Source organism: Hyperolius riggenbachi, chromosome 5, assembly GCF_040937935.1.
Source record: "Hyperolius riggenbachi isolate aHypRig1 chromosome 5, aHypRig1.pri, whole genome shotgun sequence".
Classification (NCBI taxonomy): domain Eukaryota; kingdom Metazoa; phylum Chordata; class Amphibia; order Anura; family Hyperoliidae; genus Hyperolius; species Hyperolius riggenbachi.
Genome location: NC_090650.1, coordinates 282,466,805 through 282,486,752, shown reverse-complemented (window position 1 = coordinate 282,486,752; position 19,948 = coordinate 282,466,805). Strand labels below are relative to the sequence as shown.

At 43.2% G+C, this 19,948-nt stretch overlaps 1 protein-coding gene across 4 annotated transcripts in view; it reads right to left on the bottom strand.

Moving 5' to 3' along the window:
• Positions 1-3,237: 3,237 nt before the first annotated feature.
• CARMIL1 (capping protein regulator and myosin 1 linker 1) overlaps positions 3,238-19,948 on the bottom strand; it is a 398,430-nt gene continuing 381,719 nt past the window's right edge. For 3 of the 4 annotated variants that reach the window (XM_068236999.1, XM_068237001.1, XM_068237002.1), the window contains 3 exons: positions 17,866-18,072; positions 15,746-15,886; positions 3,238-6,410 (listed from right to left, as the gene is read on the bottom strand). In XM_068236999.1, coding sequence (XP_068093100.1) covers positions 6,244-6,410; positions 15,746-15,886; positions 17,866-18,072 — 515 coding nt within the window. In that variant the 3' untranslated portion in view covers positions 3,238-6,243. The remainder of the gene's footprint in view (positions 6,411-15,745; positions 15,887-17,865; positions 18,073-19,948) is intronic. The other variant, XM_068237000.1, reaches the window with a different exon arrangement.

The window sequence follows — 19,948 nt, the reverse complement described above, 5'->3', positions numbered from 1 at the left end:
CCCCTCTCTTGGATTATCTCATTACCAAGGCAACTGTTAAAGGGTAGGATATATTAGGCAGACAGTGAACAGACAGTTCTTAGAGATGTGCTAGAAGCAGCAAAGTTGGTCAAGTGTAAGTATCTGAGCAACCTTGACCAGAGCCAAATAGTGATGATGGGATGACTAGAGAGGGCTTGTGGTGGTCTTCCAGCAAGCAGAGGTTAGTTCTTACCAAAAGTGTCCCATGGAAGAATAATGTACTAGTGACTGGGTTGTGGATATCTAAAGCTCCATGCACCTGGAAGGCAAAATCTAGCTCATCTGGTCCAGCAAAGTAGAAATTGTAAAAAAAAAAAAAGTAAGGTTATCCATCAAAGCAAGGCGTAAAACACAAAGTGTGTCCTACCTTGCTGCACATGAGACTGCATAGCTGCAGACCGGTCATACTGCCCATGCAGACACCTGTCCAACTCTGAAAAAGACTACAAAGAGCATGTGAGGATCAGATCTGACCATGGAACAATGGGAGGGGTCTGATCTCCTGAGTCACATTTTCTTTGGCCTCCAAAGACCCCAGATTTCAATCCAATTGAGTATCTGTGGATTGTGCTTGGATTAAAAAAAACAACAACAATCCACAATGATCCATTAAAGCTCCACTTCATTATACACAGGACTTAAATGACACCTGAACTGAGAGGGATGTGAAGGCCACCCTATTTATTTCCTTTTCAATAAATTAGCAAATTGCCTTCCTGTCCTGATGATCTCTTTGGCTGCAGCAGCGTCTGAATCACACACGAGACAATCTAGTCAGATTAAAGTCAGAGCAAATGCTCTGCATGCTTGTTCAGGGTCTATGGATAAAGGTATAAGAGGCAGAAGGTCAGCAGGACAGCCAGGTAATCTCCATTTTTTAAGTCAACCTCCATATCCCTCTCAGTTCAGGTGTGCTTTAATCTGCTTTTTTAAATATGCCCTAGTACCAGAACACAGGACACCATCAAAGGTCTTGAGGAATCCATAGTTGAGTGGGCCACAGATGTATTAGTGGCATAAAGGAAACCTACACAATAGTGCACAGTGTTTTGGCTGATCAGTGTATGATGCAGAAGAAAAATAAAGAACAGTAAAAAGTTACTGAAGGTAGAAGAATATGATAGATAAAATATATATTATCAGAGGTCACACGCACCTGGCATATCATAAAATCTAGTTGTTATCTTTTATTTAGCCATTTTCTTGGTTTTATGGTCAAACAAACAAAAACCCTCCAGATCCTGATCATATCATTATGGCAATTAGATGAATAAGCAGCCTCTGCCAAAAACCAACATTTTCTCAGATTCCCGGTTTGTCAAAAACTAGATGAACATAATACCCATATTTTGTGATGGGCTAGGATACAACAGATGTATCTTCTGCCATCAAAAAACAAATGCCCTGAAGGCTGTATTTTATATCTATTAGAATGACTGAGTGTCCATGGATGATGTTCTAGAGGTGTGTTTACTCGACTTACGTATGCTTTATTTTTCAGACATAGTGGTCACAATTGTAGACCTGAGACTGATGTTCTAGAGGTGTCCTTACTCCATTTATGCTAGGTACGCTAGGTACACACTGAGATTTTCTGGCCGATTTACTGTCAGATCGATTATTTCCAACATGCCCGATTTGCTTTCCGATCGATTTCCGATCGACTTCCTATTAAAGTGAACGGAAATCAATTGGAAAATGCTCGGAAATCAATCGGAAAGCAAATCGGACATATTGGATATAATCGATCTGACAGTAAATCGTCCAGAAGCTGTCTGGCGAACGATGGTTGAGCACTCCGTGACTTTTTGCAATTTCTGTTTTTCCTTCTCGAAGTCCTTACACAACGTACACTGCTAATGTATACTACAACATTCCCATAAACATGAAAACATTATAGATTTCCTAAGTAATGCCACCTTGCCATGGTTTATGGCTTCTGCTGTAGCACCAGTAAGATGAGGATTGTCAAAGCAAATCTGTCCATACGCTATGTACTACCATAACACTTACTTAGCACTATAAGAAAAATGTTTGCCTGCTCACGGCCCCTAGCCCTAGTGAAATTTCGAGTATGATTAGGAACTTAAAGGACACCAAAAGAAAGATATGGAAGAGGACATATTTACAGTATTGCCTATTAAACAGTGAGGATTTCTGGTTGTCCTGCTGAGCATCTACCTTTAATACTTTTAGCCATAGACCCAGAACAAGCATGCAGATCAGATGTGTGATTCAGACACTACTGCAGCCAAAGAGATCAGAAGGACTGCCAGCAAATGGAATGGTTTAAAAGGAAATATATATGGCAGCAGGCATGGGCTCACGAGTCCCTAATTCATGATTTAAATGAGGCTCAATTGCCTCAGCTGTGCGGCTGGGAGAGAGGGGTTAGTTACCCATAAGTCTGTTGGGACTGCCTGCGTTCTAAACGTCTTGCACGCGTCCTATTGGATGAGTTGCAAGACTTACTACAGTGCACTTACTCCTTCCAATAGGACGCGTGCAAGACGTTTGGAATGCAGGAAGTCCAACGGACTTATGGGTAACTAACTCCCTCTCTCCCAGCCACACAGCTGAGGTAATTAAGCCTCATTGAAAATCACAAATCGAGCCCTTAGGGCAGGCTTTCTCAACCAGGGTTCCGTCAGGACTTTGCATGGGTTCCTTGGCATTTTCCTCCATCTTGGAGGAAGTATGATAAAGCACACTATAATAGGGGGTACTGTAAAAATAAGCACTAAATTGGGGGTCAGAATAATAATGCGCACAGTATAAGGAGTGGCAGTGTAATAGGAGTTAGTGAAATTAAAAGCCTCTTCTTATTTTAAAGACCATGCCTCCGGAAAAATAAATGCAGGGGTTCCTCGAGATTAAAAAATGGTTTGCAGGGGTTCCTTGAGATCCAAAAGTTATTTGCATAGTTCCTCCAGGGTAAAAAGGTTGAGAAAGGCCCCCTTAGGGACTCGTGAGCCCACCACTTTATGGCAGCCTCCATATCCCTCTCTGTTCAGGTGTCCTTTAAGTTCCTAATCATAATAAAAGCTTCTGAGCCGGACGTGAGCAAGGACACATTTTCCATATAGTGCTAAGCAAGTGTCCTGGTAGTATATAGTGTATGTTCTGGTAGTGTATAGGGTATGTTCTGGTAGTACATAGTGTATGGATATACAGTAAATAATAAAATGGCAAACAAACAAGGAATGCAAAAGCAGGTTAAAGTTGTAAAACTGTTTTATTGATACAAATATACATATGAATAAACCCCTTTAACCTGTAATATAAGTGAATATCTATTAATGTACTGTCAAAAAAAGCTTTCCCCCCTTGTATTTACAGTAGTTAGACATTTTCTCGTCAAAAATGGCAGAGTGGAACCAAAACATAAAATGTTAAAACTCAGGACGGCATCTTCCAAATCAGATCCTTCTTTAGTCTATGTAAATCTCTTTGTACATTAGAGAGTTTTCCAGTTTACGGACTCTCTGTGGTTCCATGCTTGTGCTTATTGGTAAGTGCATGAATGGCTATTTATATACAAGCATAGGAAGGCGAAAAGATTCCTACCAGAGGATGTACAAACATTTTTCAGTCATCATCATATATATATTTGTATGTATGTAAAGAGATATTTGTTTATATATATGTATTTACCATTTATACAAATAATTTGTCATTAGTGTGCTTTGTTAAATTACAATGTGCAGTTGCTTCCATAGAAAGTCAGGAGATCTGACAGGTACAGGTTGTACAAATACAGGAAATAAAACACTTACAAGACATATAAAGGGAATGTATAGCGAATGTTCACCATGTTTTTACTTATTTATCGGGTTTAATACTAAAAATAGATTTATATTGTATATACTCCCATACTACACCCCCCCCCCCCCCCTCCAGTTAAATAGAAAACCTGTTGGAGTCTTATACAGGAATGGTAGGTTGCACTGCCCCTTTCTGTGCCTGGGGGAGGGGGCTAGTCTGGCAGTGTCCTCATCTGCTGATGCCTTGGCAATATAGGCAATGTTTGTCTGGTATGGGAAGCCAGTCCTGTCTATTACACAACTGCAAATGCACAGCAAGAAGAAAGAGTTGGACTGGCGCTGTAAAGTCACAGGAAACTGAGGCCTGCCTACACAGAGAGAACACTGAATAAGGGGAAAGATTGTGTAACAGTTTTTTGTTTTTATATCAAAATTCAGATAGTTAAAGGCTTCATTTTATAAAATGATCTGTCATTAGCAAATCTGTTATCAATGAGCTTTGCAGTAGTGCTCTTACTAAGTATCCAGAATTTTTTCCTTAAAGTGTACCCGAAGCGGATTCATATAAAAAAAAATTAGTTATCAGAGAAGACTCTGGATCCTGCAGAGGCTTCTCACGTCCTCCTAGCGACCACCATTGCCACACGCTGACCTCTGGAACATATCAGACAAGAGCATGTCGGATATGTTCTCATGACTGTGCTCCCCGCCATGTACAAGCGCTGTTGTACTGTGCATGTGTGAGTAAAGCCGTGCCTGTGCAGTAAGGCTCTGAGCTAGTGCACAGGTGTGGCCCTACGTGTGCATGAATGGGAGCGCAGTAGCGATCATAACCTCCCTGGCACTTTCTGCGCAAAACGTTCAATTCATTTTCATGATTTTTTTTTTTGCCTGTAACTAAACAAAATGTGACAAGCAGTGGCCTATTTTGCTTGCAGGTGTGCAAATTGTGCTTGCAGGTTTTCCAGTGTATGCAAAAATGTAAATACAAACCTGAAATTTAAAGCGAAAAACACGTGAAAAAATTTAACCCTGCCTTCGAACAGCTGGACGATCCTGACTCGTCCATACCATTTTCAGTTATTTTTCTCAGAACAAGTCAGGCTTGTCCATACCGCCAGGGAGGCTGTAGAGGGTCCCAAGCAATGGGGGTGGTCTTTTGGAGGATGTGGGAAGCCTCACCAGGGTTCAAAGGCTTCCTTTTTGAGTAAGTATCTATATTTCTTGTTGTAATCTGTCCCAGGTTCTCTTTAAATCATGTAAATATTAACTATAACAAACTATTGTTTGGAGCACGACTGTCATGTATTGCACCTCAAACATATTCTTGCTTTACTGCTGTGTAGTAATGATTAGGTATGTCCATTATTACAATACTATGCTTCTGAGATGTTACACTAGTTTTTACTACAGCAGTAAAGCAATGCACTTTTCTGCTGACAAAACTGACCAGTCAAACTAGAAGGCAGAACTCCAAAATGAACATATTACATTTGTAAAATGTTCTTACTAAAACATTTTTTAAAACAAGTGTAGCACTAAACAGAAGAAGTAAATAAAATAAGCAAAATACACTAGTCCCTTTAGTGGCTTATTCAATATAGCAGTTCAAAAAGGCATTAATAGCACGGGAATTGCAATAATGTTTATCCCTTATTCAGGTTTTCTTTTCCTGCAGTTAGAAGAATTAAAGTATATTTCCAGTCATAAGAAGGGGCTTTCAGTATGACCAGGTTGAAATAACCTGCTATGAACTGAAATTGTGCTCATTAGGCCCAGCAATTATCTTCTGAAAATTGCTGTAGATGAGTTCAATATTATGGTCTATGACTAACTACTACTTCAAAACTTCTGAGTGGGAAGGTAAACTGAAGGCATCGTGACATGATCTACTCGTGTCCAATTGTGTGCACAGAACTCCCATGTAAAAACAGCTGAGCTAGCTCTCAACTGCCTAGGTCTGCCCAGCAACACCCACACAAGTGGGCTGACGCAGCTGGTTGAGGGAGGGAACTGTACCATGCCACAGAAACCTGAAGGAGAACTAGGGAGTACACTACCATTTGCTATTATACACTCATTAACAAAACACAATGGTTTACAAAATTTGCCGCAGGATTAATATTTTGAGGTGAAAAAAAAAAATAGAGGTACAGTATGTTGTTTTTGGCAAATACATACTGCCGTGTATGTGGGGAGAATGGCAAGACATATTAAAGGATTTCTGTCTAATGGTGTCCATTATTGCTTTTTCACTGCATTAGTAAATAAGCCTGTGGATGCCAAGAGTACCACTGCTCAGTGGAGTGTGGGGTGTCTACTAGAGCTGCACTTGAAATTTCAGGACATACGTACATGTCTAAAAGGTGCATGGTGTCATAAAACAAACACTAAATCAACACTAAAGAAAACAACAACAATATATAGAGGGCTTAATGGCAGTGCTGGTAACAGATGTTTATATAAAAACAAACTCTTTATCCACCTCCTCCCCAGAGTCACTAGACTTGCTCCGCTTGTGAGAGTCTTTACTGGATGATCTGGATTTTAGCTCATGACCTTCAGCTGAGGGCTGCCTGCGATTCTTTTTTGGAGAGGAGTCTGATGGAGTCACTGGCCGTGCTGCTGAAATAATAATAAGATGTGAGTGAAAAAGAATACAGATGCTGGCACTGCAGTAGCCCTCTTCCATCCAGGGGGGGGGGGGGGGGGGGGGGGGGGTTGCATAGTCCCAGACTGTGGTGTGTGTACTGTGCGTCTTCAGCGTGCTCAGGCCGAAGTCATATCTATATGCGAAGAGAAGGGAAGGTGGAGAGTGCCGGCACTGCTGTCATACACTTTATTGAGGAATCATTATACGGTAAAATACAACATTGTCCATACAAAAATAGAAGACACATACCATGGGTGACTGTGGATGGTGCGGTGGGTGCGGAGGGTGAAGAGTCTTACACCGTTTCGCGCTTCTACGGAGGCTGTATTTTACCGTATGATGATTCCTCAATAAAGTGTATGAAATAATAATAATAATAAAATAATACTTGCTAACTATATATATATATATATATATATATATATATATATATATATATATATATATATATATATATATATATATATATATATATATAAACATTCATAACATTTACATGACAGTTTATTCACCAAACACAGCAGAATAATAACCCATGATTTGTAACTTGGTGGATTCAGAGCAGAATTTTAGGTAAATATTTCAAATCTCATTTATTAAACAAAAAGAATTTTAATAACTGCTAGTTTACATGCAATTCCTATTTATAGCCGGCAATACTCTGACGCAATGCAGAGATCAGAAAGAAAGAAATGTTGTACTGAGCATACCGGACAGTGATGAATGCATTAATTGGTCTGTTTGTTTGTGGAAAAAGAAAATAATCATCTTACCTAAAGGAATCTGGTGATACTGCCCTCTATTCATTAAAAATAATAATAAAAATGGGCACCATATTGTGACCAATGATTCGATTGGAGCTGCACCTTCCCCACACTGTTCTCTCCAAAGAAAACACACTTGGATTAACAGTATTCTCATTAACAGTTCAGGTGATCTGGTCTTATGCAGTACAGTATACCGGTACATAGAATGTGGGGTATACCAAACATCACTCAGAACAGCTGGAGAGTGGGAGGGCAAATTGGTAAAGGGAGTCTGGGAAAGCTTTCAGGTGAAAATGTAAATGCAGAATTTTCTGTTAAAATGCAAAATAACTAAAAAAAAAAAAAAAAAAAAAAAAAAAAAAAAATACAAAAAACAAACAAAACAAAAACACAATCATGAATTTCCATGTTCAAAACACAGCAAGGTTGCTTGAACATGTAGATGCATGTAAAACACTCCACTGAACGCTACTGTCAAACATTTGTGCTGATAAAGAATGTGTAACTGAATTATCACAGAAACAATTACTGTGGATGCCATATTACATTCACATAATAGGTAAAGAAATGACTGCACTTTAATTATATGCACTGCTTAGTCTCTGCCGTCATCTGTCCTTGTCCAGTAATCACACTGCAAATTTCAACAACAAGAAATACTGTAGAACTGCTTGTTGGTTTTTGTGAGCAACTTACTGCAAAGTGTGCTTGGGGCGCCATCATGTGCCTAAAAAAATAATTTCCAACTAAGAATTTTGCTGTACTCTCACAGCAAAGTACCAAACGAAAATACTGCTTAATACAAAGTATGACATATTATATTAAAAAAAATAGAAGGAATATAAACAATGGATTTTTTAAAAAGAAAAAAACAAAACAAAAACAAGTGAGTTGTAACAGATAAGAACAACAAAGATCAAATGAAGGGCAACCATGTTCATTTCTGTGTTCATGCTGCAGCATCCTCCTAGGAAAACTTACACAATCAAGAGACTATGACATAACCCTCAACAAAGAACACAGATAATATCTCCATAAATGTTCTAGTGCTGGCTGATACATAAAAGTGGCTATTCTTAGCATTTTTTAGAAGTTGCTTCTCCCAAGGCTATATCATGCTCATCTGTAGCTTCAATAATTTATGAGCAACTGACTAGACATCCAGCCAGTGAAGAAATAAGTTCCCTCCATGCTGGTTACGGGTCACTGAAACATTAACGAGTGAAGCCACAGGAGAAGCAAACCCGCCAAACCTCCAGCAAACTAAAAATAGTTTACAATGCAGCTTCTCTCCAGTCATGCTACAAGTGTGTCTCCTACCAGATACGTATGATGGGATTAATGTACAAAGGTGATGCTTAGTAAATTCAATCTTTGTTCACTTAACATACAACCAGGATAAGGAAAAAGGCCAAAAAAGGCCAGTAATGGTACCGTCTGTTAGGAATAGGGTGAGTTGACTGGAATAGTATCTTGGCATGGAACCCCAATCATATTGGCATTTTGTTGCATTTGTGATTGGTTTAATTCATATAAATGGTGAAATTGTTTAGTTGAAACCACAAGATATCCAATCTCGGTGCAAAATAGTAACCTCTTTAATTATGTGGAGCACAGCACTCCCATCAATCCACCCCATGCTATTTTTCCAGTCACAAGAATCATAGATTGCAGAAGGATAATGAATAATATTGAAAAGCTGTATCAAGCGCTTTCTCAGGCTTTTATATGAATTGGGAGTATATTCACCTCAGAGAAATCCATAAAGCACTACTACTGAGATGGCCACCATTCAATCAAAGATTCTTGTGATTGACAAAATTGTGTGGCATAGTGGGGCCAGGGGGACGAACCACGACTTTCGCTTGATGGGTTGATCTCTTAACATATCCCAGCATATTGCAATACAGTTATTTTCTGTGAACAATATGGATTAGCTGTGTGCACTGCTAAGTCTTCCGCTCCATAAACGGCGGATTAACTATGTTTGCAGCTGATCAGTATGCTTAAGTTTATTTTTATCAAGCAAAGTGTTCGAGAGCTGGCATCAATCGCAAAGGCATGTGATTTGCTATACTTACGTGGCACTACTGCTATTCAAATATATAGCCCCGGTTAGCCTGTGATTGGTGGGCCGGGCCGATGCCCTCCAGGGGCGAGCACGACTGAGACAATGTTACGCAAGCCGTCCCGGATTGAGGTTATTGTCCGGGTCCGCCACTGCTGCATTCTCCGACCGTGCGGCGCCCTGGGGGGGCTGGGGCCACGTTATGTGCACAGTGGTCCTCTTAAATTCGCCCTAACGATTCTACCTTCATGATAACAAAAGCAGCTAAAGCCCTCCTGGATCTCTACAGTTACCATGCAGTTACTTTATAAATGTCCTGTACCATTGAGAGGGTTACAATACTTGTCTGCCCCTGCCTTCGGTGTGGTGGGTGCCCCCTGCTCCCCGGAGGCGCGCACGACCGCGACAATGTTAAGCATGCCGTCCCGGGGCGTATTATGACCCGGGTCCGCCACTGCGGCATTCTCCATCCGTGCGTCGCCCTGGGGGGGCTGGGGTCACTTCAGGAACATACCGGACTACTCAGAGGTGATTGCGAAATCAATCACTTTAAGAAAGCAAGATTGCATGAAAGCACAACGTATAATCACTCCTGCTTCTGGTTTGGACTTGGGTCCCCCGCCCCTCGGGGGCACGCCCGACTGTGACAATGTTATGCATGCCGTCACAGAGCAAGTTTTATGCTCCGGGTCCGCCACTGCGGCATTCTCCGACCGGGTGTTGCCCTGGGGGGGCTGGGGCCACGTTTCTGATCCATTAAGCCCGCAGTATATACCTTCCTGCACAGGATGGAACAAAAAAAATCTACCCAGATCCTAGTAGTGTGAAACGTGGTCTATAGCTTACAAAAGTGTCTGCACTTCTATATCCTTGGAAGGCTTTCACAACAGCCGGTGTGGTGATAGACTTATAAATTGATCTCATAGTTAGCTTCTCCCGACCCCTTATGCAACCCCACACGCACCCGACGAGTGTCTAATGGCTGACACCCCACGGGAGCAATTGGATGCTTTTCAGTATCCACCTTTTTACTCGAGGAGCTCCGTTTCTTGGATCTCCTTCTCCTTTTCATACTCTCTTTCTTTCCCTTCTTTGCTATCCCATCTTGCTAGCCCTTCGCCGCTCTGTTCTCCTCCCTCCATACGAACTATCCAATATAAGGAATGGTGCATATCATGCTTTCTAATACAAAACAATGTCTGTTAACGTGCTATCCCTGAATGTTAAGGGATTCAACTCCCCTGTTAAGCGCACTAAAGCGTTTGCCTCCTTCTGAACTATGCACGCTGACGTTGTGTGTTTACAGGAAACACACTTCCCAACAAACTACACTCCTAAATACCTTCATAGCACGTTTCCACAATTCTATATGGCCAATGCTAAGACAAAACAAAGAGGTGTTCTTATTGCTTTCAGAAGATCAGTTAATTTTATATGCAAGAAGGAAGGTATCTTGTCTTGGTGGGAACTGTGCAGGACACCAAGGTTACGATTGTATCTTACTATGCACCTAACACGGAGCAATTACCTTTTTTTCGCCATCTGGTAGACATGCTTAGCACTCACACAACGGGCACCTTGCTCCGATGTGGTGATTCCAACCTTGTCCTGCAGCCCAACCTCGACAGAGATAGTCCAGCTCACCCTCGACCAACACCTTCAGTAGCCCGACAAGCTAAACAATTTAGGGACTTAATGCAATCAATTTCGTTAGCAGATAGCTGGAGAGAAATGCACCCCAACAAGAGAGGGTTTACCGTCTACTCCCACCCGCATAACACACAGTCCCGTATTGATCACTGCTTCGTAAATACTAACTTCCTTACTAACCTCACTAAAGCCGAACTTAAATCTATCCCATGGTCTGATCACAAAGCAGTCTTTATCTCACTATCCTCATTACTCACTAAACCTACTGAATCCCGCTGGTCTCTCAATCAGTCGCTGCTATCCGACCCAGCCATTGCAGCCACAATAGAGTCACACATAAAAGAATATTTTACGCTCAATCCGAGTAATAATCAGGTTCCAGATTATATTATCTGGGAAGCACATAAAGCAGTCCTATGTGGCCATCTTATAGCTCTCGCTTCCAGCAGGAATAAGAAATATGCACAGGAGTTAGCCCTCCTAGAACAAACTTACACTGAAGCAGAAGAGAATTTTAGTAGCGACCCTTCCCCTTCAAATAAGCTCACTAGGTTTAAAGCAGAGGAGGCCCTGAACATTTTTCTCACTAGCAAGGCTGAAAGGCACCTAAGATGGAGCAAATATAGACTGTCAGTTAATTGTAATAAGCCGTCCTCCATGTTTGCCCGCCGCCTTAAAAGACCTGACCCTTGCTATAAGCCAATCAGTTTAAATATAGGGAATGGCGCACATACCTGTAACCCTCTGAAAATAGTAGAAGTCTTCCATAATGGTCTGGCTAAATTGTACCAACAATCTACATCCACTAACTCTACATTACTCCTTAATACACTGAATGAGTTACCTCTGCCTGGTATTGATGAAACATTCGAACAAACGCTTGACCTGGCGATCACCTCGGAAGAAGTCTTGTGTGCTATTCAATCCTTTAAGATCAACAAGGCCCCTGGCCCAGACGGCTTTCCGGCCCTATATTATAAAAAATACGCGGACACCTTTGCTTTTCCGCTGACCAGAGCCTTTAACCTCCCCGGCATTCTATTGAGATCGCCAGGGAGGCTGCGTGAGGGTTTTTTTTTTATAAAAAAAAATCTATTTCATGCAGCCAACTCCGGAGGCGTTCTTCTGATCGCCTCCGGCAAGCATAAGTAACAAGGAAGGCTGCAATGAGCAGCCTTCCTTGTTTGGCTTTCCTCGTCGCCATGGCGACGAGCGGAGTGACGTCATGGACGTCAGCCGACGTCCTGACGTCAGCCGCCTCCGATCCAGCCCTTAGCGCTGGCCGGAACTGATTGGTCCGGCTGCGCAGGGCTCGGGCGGCTGGGGGGACCCTCTTTCGCCGCTGCTCGCGGCGGATCGCCGCAGAGCGGCGGCGATCAGGCAGCACACGCGGCTGGCAAAGTGCTGGCTGCGTGTGCTGCTTTTTATTTGAGGAAAATCGGCCCAGCAGGGCCTCAGCGGCAACCTCCGGCGGTGATGGACGAGCTGAGCTCATCCATACCGCTCAGGAGGTTAATAAACTACTGCATATTGAGAAACCCGGCCCAGAATCCCTGTTAGCTAGTTAGCATGATCCCTAAGCCAGACTCAGATCACACACAATGGACAAATTACAGGCCCATTTCATTATTGAACAACGATATTAAAATTCTGGCCAAAATATTAGCCACTAGGCTCAGTGGGGGTATCGGGGATATAATTGGACGGGACCAGGTGGGTTTTATGCCACACCGCCAAGCCAGCGATAACGTGAGAAGATTACTGCACTTGATATCTTCAGCGAAGACTAGGGGTGCTCCCATGATGCTGCTGTCTCTTGACATCCAAAAAGCTTTCGACACGGAATCCTGGGAGTACCTTTTCGCATTACTGCCCACTTGGGGCTTCGGCCCCAATTTCCTTAAATGGATCGGGGCCCTTTATTCCTCCCCTAGCGCCTTCATTAAGTACAATGGGTTTAAATCTGCCACGTATCCAATTGGTAGGGGCACCCGCCAAGGCTGCCCTTTATCCCCGTTGTTATTCGCTCTCATCATGGAACCATTGGCCCTACTAATAAACCACCATGAAAATATACACGGCATTGAGCTGGCAGGTAGACAACATAAGTTATGTTTGTATGCTGATGATGTTATTCTAACTTTAACACGCCCACGTGAGTCCTTATCAAATTTAGCAGACGTCCTCTCATCCTTTGAGGACATATCTGGACTAAAAATAAACAGCCTCAAATCCAAAGAATTAAATATCACTTTACCCCGGGAAGTTGTGCAGGATCTACAAAATTCTTTCGAATTTAAATGGAAACCCCACAAGCTGAAATACCTAGGTATTTTTTTGACTGACTCCTATAGCACTCTTTTTGAGGCTAACTACCCTGGGCTGTTGGCGGGAGTAACACAATTACTGGAATGTTGGAAGCGTTATGCAATTTCATGGCTGGGTCGGATAGCGGCGATCAAAATGACCATATTACCAAAATTCTTATATGCGTTCAGAGCTTTGCCAATTCCTATACCCCGCCCATTCCTCAAAAAAGTGCAAACAATTTTACTTTCCTTCATCTGAAAAAACTCTGGTCCCCGAATTTCTCGGGAAACCTTATACAGATTGCGTTCAGGTGGAGGCTTTGGAGTGCCAAACTTACTAGCCTATTATAAATCAGCCCAAATCGCACAACTAACCCTATGGCACGAAGAAAAGCACGTCCCATTATGGTGTGAGATAGAGGGTTCCCTATGCTCAACCGTGGCACTCCGTAATCTGCTCTGGCTCACATCCGCTAAATGCAAAACTATCAAAAACCCGATAATACAGCACTCCCTACGCGTTTGGGGCCAAACTAAAGCTAAAGACAAACTAATTTCCCCACACCTGCCACTCTTATTTTTGGGCCACCCGGATTTCCTACCTGGGTTACACAGTGCACCCACCTTTGATTGGTGGCGATTACATAACCTAACAACTATTTACAGTTTAGTCACTGACGTGGCCCTTAAGACATTCTCCTCTCTCAAAGACCATAAACAGTTACCAAATACTGAACTTTTCCGCTTTCTTCAGATCTCCCATTTCATTAATAAGCACATCAGATCTCTCAAATCACTCCTCACTAGAACCTGCTTCGAGCACGTCTGCGCTACAAGCCCGGGCTCCCCAGGCCTAATCTCACTACTGTATAAAAATGCAATTTCACCCTCATATTTGTCTAAGCCACAATATATCCTAAGATGGGAGAAAGATCTTAATAACACTTTTGACATTGAAGACCTGCGGCACGTGTGGAGGGATACCCCTGGCCTCTCTATAAGCTCCTCTCTGGTAGAGACTCAATATAAAGTACTTCTACGATGGTACCTGACTCCAGATCGTATTGAGAAATTTTGCTTAACAAATAAAGGATTATGCTTTAGAGAATGCGGCCATCGGGGTACCTTTTTACACGTGTGGTGGTCTTGCCCAAGAGTGCGCAGATTTTGGATCCGAATCTACCAAGTAATATACACCACCATCCGAGCGCAAGTACCTAAACTCCCAGAGGTGGCCCTTCTGGGTATAAAACCTCCCGATATTACAAAATACCAGCATAAATTGCTAATGCATATATGCCTGGCCGCTAAAAGAGTGATCGCGGGCTCATGGAAAACCCACTCGCTTCTGTTTAGCTCATTTAAAATCAAACTTAGCCACGCGCTTTGTTTTTTAGAAGATGAAAGCTATCTTAGATGATTCGCTCCGACAATTTGACAAAGTGTGGAGACCATACTTTACTCACTACTCACATTGGCTCCCAGCCTCTCTCACCAATGTTTAAACTGTCATGTCCACACCTGGGGGTGCGATGGAGCGGCGAATGGCTCTTCTTTCCTGTTCTCTTCCTCTCTCTTCTTTCTTCCTTTCATACTCTACCCCTTCCCTCCTTTAAATGGTTCTGTCCCATTTCCCTAACATATCCTACAGCTTCTAGCCAAGAGACTATTTGAGTCTGGGTAAACTTCCCTTCGGATTAAGTAGGTATCATAATAACCCCCAGACTATAAAAAACGGAAATAGGGTACTCTTAGTCGCGAGCTAAAGGGTCACCAAGCTTGAGTGGTGGCCATCATTTTACTGCTGGCTCTTAAGCTATTTATTGACTTCCTTGGGGAGTCGGTGAATGATGCCTCGTGCCACCGACTCCCATGTTAATTCTGTGTTAAATTTCTGTTGTTGCAGATTTCTCTGTACCTTTTGTATTGCACATATTACTACACTTGCATATGTCATATATGTTGTATATGGATTTGTTTACTTTTATTCTGAAAACAATAAAACGTTTGTGATAAAAAAAGATATCGGGGTAATATTGCAAATATATCTACCAAAAAAATAGTCTGATTAAAAATATGAATATTTCCAAACTTCTGAAAAATTCAGCTGCACATTTAAAATTAATCATTTGAAAAAAGAAATCTCAAACATTGTTGCCATCATTCTAGTGATCTATGGTTTATTAGTTATTACATGGCAGTAGCACGCCTGTAACCTATTCGCACTTCATACTAGGTGAGCAACACTGAAAATGAAAACTCGCTCAGTCTTCTGGGCTTTCAGTATGGACAACAAAATGGAGTTATTAATGAAACACTAAACTAACTACCCTGTTGATATTTAGCATCTGTTTGATGTCAGCTTGTGTCTGTGGGTGACAGAGGGATCTTTGTTGCTTTTAAATCAAGTTTCAGTAAAAACAAACACATAATCCTTTGAACATTCCATGCTTTATGCAATGGGTGTACATTTAAAACCATAATGAAGGCTGCCTGCACACAGCTCTCCTCACCTTCCTCTCCAGCAGGTCGGGACGTAGCCTGGGTATTGCTCTGACCATCTCTATCCTTCTCTGATGGGACCCTCTTCAGTGCTGAAGGCAGAACTGCCGATCTGGGGGAACCAGACCCAGAAGGAGATTCAGGGACTTCGTCTATCACAACCGAAAGCAAACAATAAAAAATTAACAACATATTATTAATGCTGGAACAGGAGAACAGAAGCTGCCCTCTATTTATCTGTCATAGAACATGTATATTCATTTTGAGGTTAGATTGTTCAATAAGAGATCCTAAATCTTTACATGAAATGTATTCACCATATTTCCTTTATTACATTATGTGTTTTTTTCTGGCTGAGAAAATGCATTTAAGACCGAACTAGCTGCACCCAGATTTCATAGTAACATCACACATCAGAACACCTATGGTAGCTCCCACAAAATAAATACATCGGCTGGGTTTATTTTCACCTCCACACAGAAAACATTTATCATGAAATAAGAAGAGTCTGCCAAGCTAGGAGTTCTGAAGTAAGTGAAAAATGTGACACTTCACCTGCCCATTAACTCTTCAATCCTTAAAATAACTCCAGAGTTAAAGACAGGTTGTTAACCACTTGCCGACCGCGCACTCATAACGCACGTCGGCAAAGTGGCAGCTGCAGGACCAGCGACGCAGTATTGCGTCGCCAGCTGCAGGCTGATTAATCAGGAATCAGCCGCTTGTGCGAGCGGCTGCTTCCTGTCAATTCACGGCGGGGGGCTCCGTGAATAGCCTGCGGGCCGCCGATGGCGGCTCGCAGGCTAAATGTAAACACAAGCGGAAATAATCCGCTTTGTTTACATTTGTACGGCGCTGCTGCGCAGCAGCGCCGTAAGGCAGATCGGCGATCCCCGGCCAATCAGCGGCCGTGGATCGCCGCCATGTGACAGGGGACGTCCCGTCACTGGCTGCACAGGACGGATAGCGTCCTGTGCAGCCCGGATCTCCAGGGGGGGCCAGGTAGGAGAGGGAGGGGGAGGATTTCGCCGCGGAGGGGGGCTTTGAGGTCCCCCCCCCGCAACACCCGGCAGGCAGGAGCGATCAGACCCCCCCAGCACATCATCCCCCTAGTGGGGAAAAAAGGGGGGCGATCTGGTCGCTCTGCCTGCACGCTGATCTGTGCTGGGGGCTGCAGAGCCCACCCAGCACAGATTAGCTACAACAGCGCTGGTCCTTAAGGGGGGGTAAAGGGTGGGTCCTCAAGTGGAGGACTTACAAGGCGAAATTACAAAAAAAAAGTAAATTACCTGCCTCATCTTTTAAGGCACGGAGGACGCCGTCCGCGCCCTCCGTGCCGATCCGCCGGGTCCCCCCGCTCATTAGCCCCCCGGGACGGCTGCCGACCCCACGGCCCGGGTCGGGCTCTCCTGCCTCTCGCAACATAGCCGATTCCTCTGGCCGCGGCTGCGCAGTCCGCCTGGCCGCTAGTGCGGCTGCGCAGCTCTAGGGCGAACCCCCCCGATCCACGCTACGTTAAACATCCACGCTACGTTTAACAGGCCGCTCGGCCTGTTAAAATAGCGTGTGAGCAAATAGGGAGGTTTGACAGCATCTTTGTACAGGTCTTTTCTCAAGAAGTGTTTTTGTAAAGAATAAATGTGATACTGAAAATCCCCCATGAGGAGATGTGCTAGTCCAAAACCTATTAGATTTTAATGACCTACTGTAAGCGACAGCAACATAGCTAAAAAATATTTTTAAGTGTATTTTACTCTGGGAGTAATGTAGGTCTTATATGTATGCGTTTACATTTTTTGAACAATTTGACATTCGAGTGGTCCTTTTGCCAAATTGCATGCAAATAACTTGAAACATCTATATATTACATTTTTAACTTGCAAAAATGATTTGTAAGGTATTGCATCTCTCACTCCATAGCATGAAAAGGGAGGCAATCATTTTGAAATGTTACCACAGACCACAAACGTACACAGGCATTTCAAAATCCATTGCCACGTGTGTGCACACGCACACACACACCCGCAACACACACATACAGTCTCTCTCTCCTATTTCATTGAAAGAGTTCTCCATGATATGCTAAATGTTATATAATGAATTCCCATTGTTCTGTGGACATCATGCTTACCGGTACGGGAACTACTTCTGGGTTTCAGAGGCACAGTTGGACGCACAGTCAGAGAAGGCTTGGATGACTGAAGAGGTGGCTTTGGACTAGTTGGTGTGCTGGAGGAAGATTTAGACCGCACACTGGCCTCTGGCTTCATTTCTGATTTTGAAGTTTTTTCTGGAGATGAACCAGCAGAATCCCCCCTTGTCAGGGGAAATTTGCTTCCTGTAAAAACAAACATTTACACAAAGAAATCATGTTAATGCAATCAAGAAAATATAAACTGTTAACGGTTTATTGAAGCAGATATGGATTGTTTAAGACTGTCCTATGTGTCTGATACTTTGGTGAAATTTGTGGCACTTCTCAATCACGATTTTACTTTGCATGGCCAGTTTGTGGCTTGAAAACACATATAAAACATTCTCTGTAAATGATCCCGCTCGGATTCACTGCTCCGCCAAGTGTTCTATGTTTAGTGCTCTACAATCATGCTCCCCACACTGCACTCAGATTACTGGATTGTAGCCACCTCATACAAAAGGATACACGTGTAAAATGGACGCTGGGAAATTTGGACGCAAGGTGAAGCGAAAAATGGCTCACCCTGCCAATGCAAATCTCCCGGCGGCGTAGATTACAATTCCGCCTCCAGTCGCCATGGACTCGGGGCTCAGATGCAATTCAGCTGCAAGCTGTTGCTGGTGGCTGAACTGTTCAGTTTTTTTTTGTCATTTAGGCTCAATCTTCTGCCGCCACCCAAATTACCCTTTGAGCGCTGCTATAGCCTTAATTCACATTTCAGTCTATGGTGGGGCCCAGCAGCGCCCAAACGTCAGGCGCCCTTTTTATCAGTCTCTGGCAACAGGTGGATCTAGTGTTTTTGTTATGTTCCCACAGGCAGCACACCGGGGGCAATCACAATTTCGGAAAACATGGAGAAAAAAGAACTGGGCACTGTCCTGTTAGAGCATTTATTTGTAACTTGCAGCCAAATGACATATGGTGATGAACACAATCATAACGTCAAACCTGTCTGATGTCTTGCATCGATATATTGGTAGATACATCCAGTGAGGCTTGCGGGGGGACGTGGTGACCAGGGGATAAAGGATGTGCACAACAGCCGTTTCGCGCTCTGTAGCGCTTGCTCACGTGCGTATCCGGGCGAATGACGGCGCTTCTGGGTCTCGGAGATCAAGATTCGAGACTCCACCCATGGTGCACGTCATTGGTCTGCGAGTGAAAGTTGGGGGAAGTGTCTAGTGTCAAAGGGTGAAAGGACGTCAGTGCTGGCGGAAGTTGCCAGGCAAGAGGTCCATGCAAACGCCAGTACTGGCGGAAGTGTTGCATAGGGATTAATTTCTTAAAACGAAATGGTAATAGTGTGATAAAGTGATTAGGGGGAATAAACCCATTAAAAAATGTGACATTGGGGTGATTATTATGTAACCATGTGAAACTATTGCTCTAAGAATATCACAAACATCACCGCAAACTCCACAACGGATTCTTCTAAAACCAGCACTTATCAAAATCTATTATAATAAATTTAAAACCATTCCGTTTATTCAAAACATTTTTTACCTACTACCTAAATTAAAAACACTATAGGGGAACCTTTTGTTTAAGGAGGAAGTGATCGGGATTATTGCCCGATACACTATCCGACCATGGTTGTAGCAACCTGGTCCTTAAGACTGGACTTCTTTTGGGCTAAAGCACGTAGAAGTGGCCACACAAAGAGACGCTGTATCAGCACAGGAACAATACCCCGGGCTCATTGCCCCAAGGCATTACCTATGGGCTAGTGTGCCAGAATGGACATACAGCTCAGGCACACACCAAGTGTGCGCCATCGCTGCAATAAGTCATTGTCCCCCCGACCACGGGCATCCACACCTAAAAAGGGGAAAGGAAAGAAAGAGGCACCCCACTGTTTGTCCCAAAGGCATAGCGGGGGAAATGGGGTGTGCGAAAGGACGGGGGGCAGCAAAAATCACGCCGAGCCACGACAATTGCCTCCCAGAAAACATGGGGCCATTGACTAAATTAAATGGGAAAGAAGGCGCTGTACAGCCGTATGTCCCATACATGTCAA